The 10255-nt window shown below is 35.2% G+C and overlaps 1 protein-coding gene across 9 annotated transcripts in view; it reads left to right on the plus strand.

The window, feature by feature from the left end:
• The window catches only part of BAZ2B (bromodomain adjacent to zinc finger domain 2B), a 325819-nt gene extending 315963 nt beyond the window's left edge, over positions 1 to 9856 (plus strand). For all 9 annotated transcript variants that reach the window (XM_079781879.1, XM_079781880.1, XM_079781881.1 and 6 more), the window contains 3 exons: positions 4632 to 4897; positions 5146 to 5289; positions 8469 to 9856. In XM_079781879.1, coding sequence (XP_079638005.1) covers positions 4632 to 4897; positions 5146 to 5289; positions 8469 to 8622 — 564 coding nt within the window. In that variant the 3' untranslated portion in view covers positions 8623 to 9856. The remainder of the gene's footprint in view (positions 1 to 4631; positions 4898 to 5145; positions 5290 to 8468) is intronic.
• Positions 9857 to 10255: the final 399 nt, after the last annotated feature.

The following is a 10255-nucleotide window of genomic DNA, read 5'->3' on the forward strand; positions in this document are numbered from 1 at the left end:
TATTTGGGCTCACATACTCAACCTTTTCTCCTGTTGCCATGAGCTGTTAATGCCCCAGATGAGCCAACTTGTGCCTCAGATCCCATCCCCTCTCACTTCCTTAGGAGTATGGCTCCAGCAACTCTCTCTTCTCCATCATCAATTTCTCTTTCTCCACAGAGTTCTTGTATCAGCCTACTAATATGCTACTATTTCTCCCACCTTAAGAAAACTAAACAAAACCCCTTTTCTGGCCTCACGCCTTTCTTGGTCCACTCCCCCAGTTCTCCCTTTCCCTTTATAGTAAAACTTCTAGTGTTTTCTGTCCTGGTTCTCTCCGATGTCTCTCCTTCAATTCAGTCTTGAATCCACTCCAGTCAGATTTTCACCTCCATGGCTTCTCCAAAATTGTTGTTATCACAGAACAAGTAACATCCACACTCAACTCCGTGGTCAGTGCTTAGGCCTCCCCAACCTAGCAGGTACGGTTGCTGGAGAGGAACACTCCTTCCTTCTTGAAATCCTGCTTTCACTTGGCTTCCAGGAACCCATATTCACCTGGTTTTCTTCTTGCCTTTGCTCCTTTTCAGTCTCTTTTGCTTGTTTTCTCACCTTCCTGATCTATCAACATTAGAGTGCTTTCTTAGCTTCAGGTTATCATTTGTAAAAAGGGACAGTATCTGCTTTATGGTAATTTGTGAGGACCAAATACAGTCATGGGTGTGAAAATTTTAATATCTTCAAATGTCTGCAACATGTTTATGTTAAACTGTATTTTACAAAATAGCAGAGGGTCCCACATGGCCTCATTTTCACTACTAATGGCATTTTTTTATTCTTATTACTTGATCATTTTTATTATATACTAGAGGCCTGGTGCACAAATTTGTGCATGGGTAGAGTTCCTCGGCATGGTCAGTGATCAGGGCCAATCGGGGCCAATCAGGGACAGCCAGCAGGGGGGAGGGACTGAGGGAGGTTGGCCAGCCGGCTAGGGGGAGGTTGGCTGTGACCACCAGAGGGCAGCACTGACCACCAGAGGGCAGCTTCTGCGTTGAGCATATGCCCCCTGGTAGTGAGTGTGCATCATAGCGACCAGTTGACTGGTCGTTCGGTCTTAACGGTCGCTTAGGCTTTTATATATATAGTTAAATGTAACCTAATGATTATCTTCACTGATTGTACATAAACTATTTTTTTCATTTTATAACTGTCAATTTATAGATAGTTTCTCTAATACTATATGAATTATTAACAAGTCACTGTTTTAAATGCTAGAGATATCATCTGATAAGCTATAGGAGGTTTTGTTTTCAGTAAATGTGTTTAAATTAGAATTTTGGCTATCAATCACCAAAGGAGACAGAAATTTTATGATCTCATCCAAACGCTTCTAAGTAAATGCAGCTTTCTAAGCCACTGCTTTTTTTTGTTTTTTAAATATAGTAAATTAGATGTTGTTTTTACATCAATAAAAAACATTAGGAGCATTTGATTTTGATATAAGGATTTGAAATTAAGGTTTTAAAATATCTTTCCAGTAATTCATTGTCACTTACAAATATTTATCTATACTCTCAAATGGTTATTTCTGCATGCATCATTGTGATTAAGTATTTTTACTCCGTGTGTATGTATGTATATGCCAATATATACACAGATGCTTTATTGTACTTATACATAATCACAGAACCACAGAATCAAATAGATGTGTGTAAACATATACATATTGATACACACTCATGAACACACACACATACAAGTTTCAAATTGCATTGCCTACGAAAGCCAGGCAAATGACACAAAAGGGCTGGGACTGTGGCAGACAGGAAGGTCATGCCCTCATTTAAATAGGACAGTCACCACTCAACCCCAGCCAATTGTTATCATATAGACCTGTGTGCCAGTGTTCCAGGATCTACAAGTATTTCATGATTAGGAATTTTTATGCATGTCTGCCCAAATATTAAATGTTGGCTATAAATTCAGAATTTCCACAAGCATTATATGAGCCAAACAACATATGGACTGGGCTGTTTACAGCCTGTGAACCACCAGTTCACAACTTCTGATGTCTAAATAGACAGACATAATAGAAATGTGCTCTTGAGCGTGTAATTCGATAGGTTCTGCTTAAGACATACTGAAGTTCCTTTTTGAATTTGGGTTCTTAACAAAATAGAGAGAATGGTAGGTTAGGGGGCATCTCTGTCTCAGAACAAAGTAATCAGGTAACAGAGTAATAGTATAAAAGCTTACTTTTGAAAGTATGTATACGTGCATGGTCTATTGTGGTAAGCTGATAAACATTATTTATTAAAGAAAAACATGGAGATTTCATTTTTTTTAATATCAAAAAGTCTTTTGCTTCTGTGGTTTAAATTTCATGTGTTGTTGTTTTTTTACTATATTAATTTCTTAGAAAATTATCCCAAATCATATTTTAGTTCAAATAGGAACTAGAAGTTTTGGCCCATAATTTATGAAATTTTGTTGGTTTTTATTCAATCCAACTTAATTTAATCTTAGTTATTCAGTGTAATTTAATTTAATCTTCATTAAATGGTCTTTTCTCATTATAGTAAACATTCTCTTTTTTATTATTTCAGAGTGCTAAAAGCTCAGTGTTATATGAAAACTATAAGATTTTTGTGAATAAAAATTAATAAATTATTGGATAAGAGACTTAGTAAAACATTTTAATTATTTCAGCTAGTGAAAGAGGTTAGTGATTATTTGCTGTGGTATCAAGAAGGTGTTAGTTTTATGGTTTGCCTTATTATTTTAGTAATTTAAAATATCTCAACTATACTTTTAGCCACCATTAGGGAACTAAATATTGTTTTTTAATTTTATGCTTCAATTACAGATTGCATTCAACACTATTTTGTATTAGTTTCAGGTGTACAGCACAGCAGTTAGCAATCATATACTTTACAAAGTGTTCCCTAGAACCAAATATTTTTAATTGCTTGATTAAGAGCAATTTTTCAAAAAGTGCTGCTATGCCAAAACCGGTTTGGCTCAGTGGATAGAGCGTCGGCCTGTGGACTCAAGGGTCCCAGGTTCGATTCCGGTCAAGGGCATGTACCTTGGTTGCGGGCACATCCCCAGTAGGGGGTGTGCAAGAGGCAGCTGATCGATGTTTCTCTCTCATCGATGTTTCTAACTCTCTATCCCTCTCTCTTCCTCTCTGTAAAAAATCAATAAAATATATTTAAAAAAAAAAGTGCTGCTAGAAGAGATCATGAAATTCTCAAAAAAAAATTGATATGAACTACAAAGAAATGTTTCTGGCCAAATTTATTGCAAGAATACAGCCAACTTTAAATTATGGCTAGATTGAATATTGACTCTGCATTCTAAGACTTCTTAACAGTCTGGGTAAAAGATGAAATAATTTTTAAAAAGAGTATAAACACTATTGTGGAAAATCAAAACAAAGCCCATACATTACCAGTGATTTTGCATATCACTTTTCTCTGATATGTTATGTATATTATAATATTCAACTCAAAATTCCATCTTATTTTTCTATTTCTAAATTGTGTTGGGGGGTTCATTGTTACATCAATTTACTGCCTGCATTTTCAGTTAGATTGCATAAGGCCACATTGAGATTTTCTTTCATGTAATTTGAGAGTTTGAATGACCTTACCAATTGTGTTGTTCACCTTATTTTATAGATGAGAAAAACAGGGCCTTATACATACTTTTGTACAAAGTCCCATAGCTAGTTACTGACAGAGTCCTAGCTGGAATTTACATGCTTTGATTCCAAATATAATCTCATATATTTCTTTATTGTTTTCCTCAAAACAGACATCTTTTCTTTTCTTTTTCTTCCTTAGCCTTCACCACTTCTTGGCTCATACCTCAGAACCACAGTTTGTGGACTTCTTATAGCAAATGCATTTTTTTTCTTTATCCAGAAAAATAAAATCTATTTCCAGTAGATTTGATCTTACACAGGACTTTTTCTCTATTGGGTACTTCATGAGCTATTTTTTATGTCTTGGCCTAGCTTTCTAATTACCTTTTCAACTTTCTTATTAACAAGCTTTATATTTTTATTTCTATTCATCTTTGTTCTTTATTATATTGTGCTTTATATTTTTATTTCTATTCATCTTTGTTATTTATTATATTGTGCTTAAAAGACAGTACTTTTGGCCTGGCTAATGTGGCTCAGGGGTTGAGCATTGACCTATGAACCGGAAGGTCACAGTTTGGTTCCAGGTTGGGGCACATGCCTGGGTTGCAGGCTCGATCCCCGTGGAGGGCATGCAGGAGGCAGCCCATCAATGTTCCTCATCACTGGTGTTTCTCTCCCCCTCTCTCTCCCTCTCTAAAATCAATAACTAACTAACTAACTAACTAACTAACTAATAGTCTTTTTGTATCTTTAAACAAGTGAGTGGAGTGATCTAAATTAAAGGAATGCTGCTGATAAGTTCTGTAGTAAAGGTGGGTTACCTTGAGATCAGTGTCTTCACGTTTTAAGATTTCTTAGGATAGATTTTTCAGGTTTATTAGGTTTCAGCCTTATAAGAGAACAAATTTGTAGATCTCTTTTGAAAATAATAAAATTATTAACTTCCTACATCTTTTTATTATACCTCATTTACTTTTATTTTCTTTTTAAATTAAAGGCGAGTGGTCAAACTCTAAAATTCAAAAAACTTCATGTCAAAGGAAAAAAGACTAGTGATTCAAAGAAAGCAAAGAAAGGACCTTTGACAGGGGATACTGAAGATGAAGACTCGGCATCTGCAAGCAGTTCACTGAAAAGAGGAAACAAAGACCTGAAAAAGAGGAAAATGGAGGAAAGCACTTCCATGAACTTGTCAAAGCAAGAAAGCTTTGCTTCTATTAAGAAACCTAAACAAGATGAATCCAAGGACCTAGCTCTTTGCAGGTATTATTTCAGTTGCTATGCACTACATATTCATGATAACCCCATTTTATTTGTTTAGAGAACTTCTCACAATTTGTATAAATAGGAAAATATAAAAATCTATAGTGCAAGTAAATGTATTCTTTTACCTCTTTTAATAAATTAATTTGCATTGTTTTTCTTGAAAGACTACAAAAGCTACATTTGTATCTAATAAAAACAGATAATTCTACAGCATAGATATTGATTTCAAACATTGTTCTCTTTAGTATGATCCTCACTGAAATGGAAACTCATGAGGATGCATGGCCTTTTCTACTTCCTGTAAACTTGAAACTTGTTCCTGGTTATAAGAAAGTTATTAAGAAGCCTATGGATTTTTCCACAATTAGAGAGAAATTAAGTAGTGGACAGTAAGTAAACCATTTCAGTTCAATATTTATTGAATGCTTGATATTGCTAGATAATTTTCTACTGAGCCAAAAATACATTAACTTACAGCAAAGATAGAAGCCCTGACTTCTTTGGAGGGTATGTGTGTGTGTGTTGTTGTTGTTGTTTGGTTAGTGTGATATGGTATGGATGACAAGTCAATCACAATTATTTAAACAATTAAAAAGGAGTGTGATAAAGCTGCTTTTGACATTAGAAGGGCACTGAACCCCATCTGGGAGGAGAAGAAAAGTATGGAGGAAGCCTCCCACAGTAAGTGAGTAATGTGTGAGCTGGAGCTTCTTTTGGGCATCAGTGGAGTGTTGACATGGTCTCATGTGGATTTAATAAAAATTGATCCTATAATGTTGTCAGATTATTACATGTAGAGATAGAAGATTATTAGAAAATTTAAGTATTAAAACTTAATTATGAATTGTTGGAGGATTCCAAAAATGTGTATTTTAAGTGTGGAACAAAACTATTATTTGCTCCTCTCTACCATATTCTCTTTGTGACCCTGTCTGAAGAATAACTTGCTGGCCACAGTTCATGATCTTAGACCACCTCAGGCTCCTGCCAGAGAGTAGCAACTGTTAATGGAATTTAACTAGCTCTTGAGGCTGGCCCATCTTGGAGCCACAAGAATGAGGCTGTTCACTTGACTGAACAAGCCCACATGCAGGCAACCACATGTGCATGGCCAGTGTCTATGAGCTGTATTTTTGTTAGCCCTTCCCTGCTCCCTTTCTTCCCATATCGCGGTTTAGCTTAATGTAGCTCGTGCCCATCACTTCTGGCAAAGTCACAGAAAATATGGAGAAAGAAGGAACTTTACATTGAAAGAATAACTACAAATTGTAGTGTAATTATCATTGTTGTTATGATCCTCATTCTTATATAGTATATTATTTAGTTCTTCCTGGCATTCCTTTGGTGAAAATCACCGTGCTCCATAATTTACATCCAATTTAGAAGAGTTGAGCAGAGCTTAACGGATAATGAGTGTCCCTCTCATATAAAAGGATTTATTAGATTGACCAAATGACTACTTTATTTCTTTGAAGATTGAAATGTCAGTCTTTCAAAGGATTGTTGTTGTTTTTTAATTATAGGAAGGACCTGCCCAGAAAACACTATAAACTCAGAAAACATTTATAATTATTAAAACAATTGGTTCTAATGTGAACCAAACAGCAAAAGCTGCTGTATAGATAGGGACTAGTGATCTTGCTTTTTCTATAATTGGGTGTTTAGGGGGTAGTACAATGGACTTTATAATCACCATGCCAAGACAAGATGTATGTACACAGGGAGACTTGACCATGTTTAAAGTAACTCATGACTTTAACGTCCATGATTCTTTGAATTCCTGGAGAGGATGAACCTCAACCTCCAAACCCCCAAAACAAACAGACTTACACATTAAGACAAAGTTACCGAAAGAGCTATATAACAGAAGTTCCCTTTGGAGAATGAATCCTGGTGAATGGAGATCACGCGGAGGCAGGCAGAGAAACAGTCTGTTCCAATCCTGTTTGTGATGCCAGCTGTGAGGGAGGCAAGATTCAGTGGATTCAGTCTCCTCCAGCGTGAGTTGTTCAGTTAAACCCAACCTAATGAGTTGGAACCAAAACCCACAAACAGTATTTCATATTTCAAAACTAGAAGTGGATAGAACAGAGAGGGTTCCTGCAAGAGCCTACTTTAATGAAAACTGCTGGGTTTCATCAGCGCCCATTCTTCTATAAGAGAAGGGCACAGAGTGGGGTTTCCTTTATCTCACCCCGAACATCGCCTAGAATTCTCTCCAGGATCCCAGTCTCCCTAGCATTAATCATTAACCTTTCCTATGGTAAGGAACAGCCTACAGAGAAAAGTATTTCTCAAAGCAGTTTTAAACTGTTGTATACGAATTATACACATGTTATATGATTCCATTTATAAGAAATTTCCAGAGCACAGATGGGTGCTTGCCCGGAGGTGGGAATAGGGAGGAATGGGGAGAGACTGCTTAAAGGACAATGTGTTTTGGAACTAGATAGAGGTGGTGATCGGGCAGTGTTGTGAATGTACTAAATGCTACTGAATTGTCTACCTTAAAGTGGTTAATTTTGTGTTATGTGAATTTCACCTCAATAAAAAATAATAATTGCAAGAAGAACAGGAAATGGATAAGGTTATAAATAAGGCCTGAATTAACTCTGTGAGTTCATTACAGAAAAAGAAATTCTATTTCTTTTATTGTTGCACATAATAAAAGAAGGAGGGAGTGGAAACTGTACAAGTTATTTCATCAAAAAAATACCTCCACTTTTATCAGGTTGCTCAGAGCTTTAGTGTGTGTTGCAAAGGTATTTATGATGGGAAACTTATCTTAGTACTAGCTTATCATAAGTTGGAATTCATTTAAATTTGAATTTCCATAAGCCCTGAAACAAACCACTCCTTTCTTACCAATAAGTTCAGGCAGATTCATTCACTTTTGTGTTCTCTTCCTCATGTTCGTACAGAAAAAGAGAAGTGGGCTATCCCGCTGAAAGAGCAGAGCCACAATGTTGCTTTTTGAAAGCCAGTTCCTCATAATGCTATCTTGGGTGAAGGGGCAGCACATGCTTTTTTGCTTTTTTTGGATCATCATACCCCCAGTACTTGAGCAAAAGAGCATATTTAAAGAGGGAAGAAGAGAAATGGGATGTATGTAGAAGCCACAGGGCAAGTACAATGTTGACAGTGCATAGGAAGCACTTATATCCAGTGCAAGTAAATATTTGAATGTGAACAATAGGGGTACTACGAGCGATACAGTTGGTCAGAGGTGTTAATAAATGAATCAAATGGGATGAGTCCTATAACAGAATTGTGATATAGGTAAATCAGGAAATTGGATGTGGGGAAAATGCTAGTAAGTTGAAATTTATCTTGTTTTTCAGAGAAATCTGTTTTTCCATTTCATCTGTCTTTAAATCCTATGTGGTTCAGACCACATGCAATTATTTTACATATTCCATGTATAAGAGGGTATGTTTTCTATCACTTTAAATGCAGGTATCCTAATCTTTTTCTTTTCCCTTTTAGTTTTCCTTTTTATTTTACCTTTTATTACCTCTTCATTTGGTTACAAAACAAAGCAACCTCTAAATCATGTGTTTTCTTTCAGGTATCCGAGCCCTGAGTCCTTTGCTCTGGATGTCAGGCTTGTGTTTGACAACTGTGAAACATTTAATGAAGATGATTCTGACATAGGCAGAGCTGGCCACAGTATGAGAAAGTGTTTTGAAAAAAAGTGGACAGATACTTTCAAAGTGAGCTGAAGTTATAATCTCTCTCTTTTTTTTTCCTTTTAAACAAGGACAAATGAGACCAGCAATGTGAACTGAATTTACATAAATGTGCAAGGCACATATATAATGACTTTTTTCCTTAAAATAAGTATCACAAAAAAAAAAAGTATCAGAAGAATGATACCATTTTTAAAGGCTTCACTCCTACAACAACCAAGGCCCTTGGTTATTGGTTTGTGTGATTTATCAGCTAATTTAGGTAGAACAGGGAAGCACACCCAAAGAATTTTCAAAGGAAAGGGTGTTATAGTGCAATAGCAATTAAAATATATCAAATCGCACTGAATATTCAACACCAGAGCTCTAACGTGGGAAATGGTTCTCCTTTCCCTCTCAATAAATATCTATTTTTCATTTTTTTACTTTGTAGTTTATTTTTTAGTGAATGTATTTAATTTTATGAATTATTTATGATTAAACCACATCCAGAATCTTCGTTTTCTGTGAAAAGGAAGAACTAGTAAATTGCTTTAAATCTTGAAAATACAACAAGGAATGTTTTAAAATATAAAACAAAGCCAAGTTAAACTGTTTACACTGATGTGCTATAAAAGCACCAAAAATAAACTTTACTGTAGAGTTACAAGTACATTTATATATATATATATATATGTTGCTGCATCACTTGTGTAGTTAAATTGTATTTCAAGACAGTGAAGAAAAGTTGACATGTATATACTGTTCATTATTGTTTATATTGAGTCTTGCTTTAAATATGTATTATGTGTATATATTGTTTGCAGACATTATTGTTTATGCCTTAGAAGGACTGTAGCATTTTATTTTAGTCTGAAGGTAATTACAGCTCTACAGCTTGTACAGTAATTATCCTCTACCAACACTGTGGCGTCTCCTTGATCTTGGTAGTGCCTGCCTTTGAAACAGGGTGTAGGGGATATTAGTTTTCCATTTTTTCTATTTTGTTATATAATTTTAAGCCACCAGGGCCTAAATTAAAGTATAATCATTTGTATCCATGTGGAATAAAATTGTGACAATTTCCTACACACACAGTATTTTTTCATAGAAACATTTCCCTCCCATTTGCCTTGCCTCAGAAATAAATTTAAAAGACATTTGTAACCACTGTGTTTTATCTACTGTGTGTTGTGGTGGCCTGTTGGAGGCAAATAGATCAGACTTTTTTTTGTATCTATGTAAGAGTACTTGAAGTTTTATTTAAAATAAAATGTTGTGGAAAAGGTAGCATTCTTTTTTTTAGGAGTGTTATTTTTCACTACTATGTGTGGCACGGATACAATAAAGACTTTTACAAACTAGTTTTTAGTTTTTCTTAATCTGAAAATATAGTCTTTTAAAAAAACAATTAATTTAAATTTGATTTTTATAGAATCCTAAGGGAGGAGCAGCAGAGTGTGGTTCAAAGAACATTGAGCTGGGGGAAGGTGGGCCGGTATTAAGTCACGTGATAGAACTTTCATGAGTCTCTGAAACTCTGGACCACGTTTTTTTTTGTTTGGTTGTTGGTTTTTTACATTTTCAATATGAAAATATTAAAATAAATTTTAAGGTGTTGATCTCTATTGGTAGACACATAACTCCATGAGCAATAAGAAATTTCGATCATATAAATTAGTCTAAT

This window comes from Cnephaeus nilssonii, assembly GCF_951640355.1.
Source record: "Cnephaeus nilssonii genome assembly, chromosome: 10".
NCBI lineage: Eukaryota > Metazoa > Chordata > Mammalia > Chiroptera > Vespertilionidae > Cnephaeus > Cnephaeus nilssonii.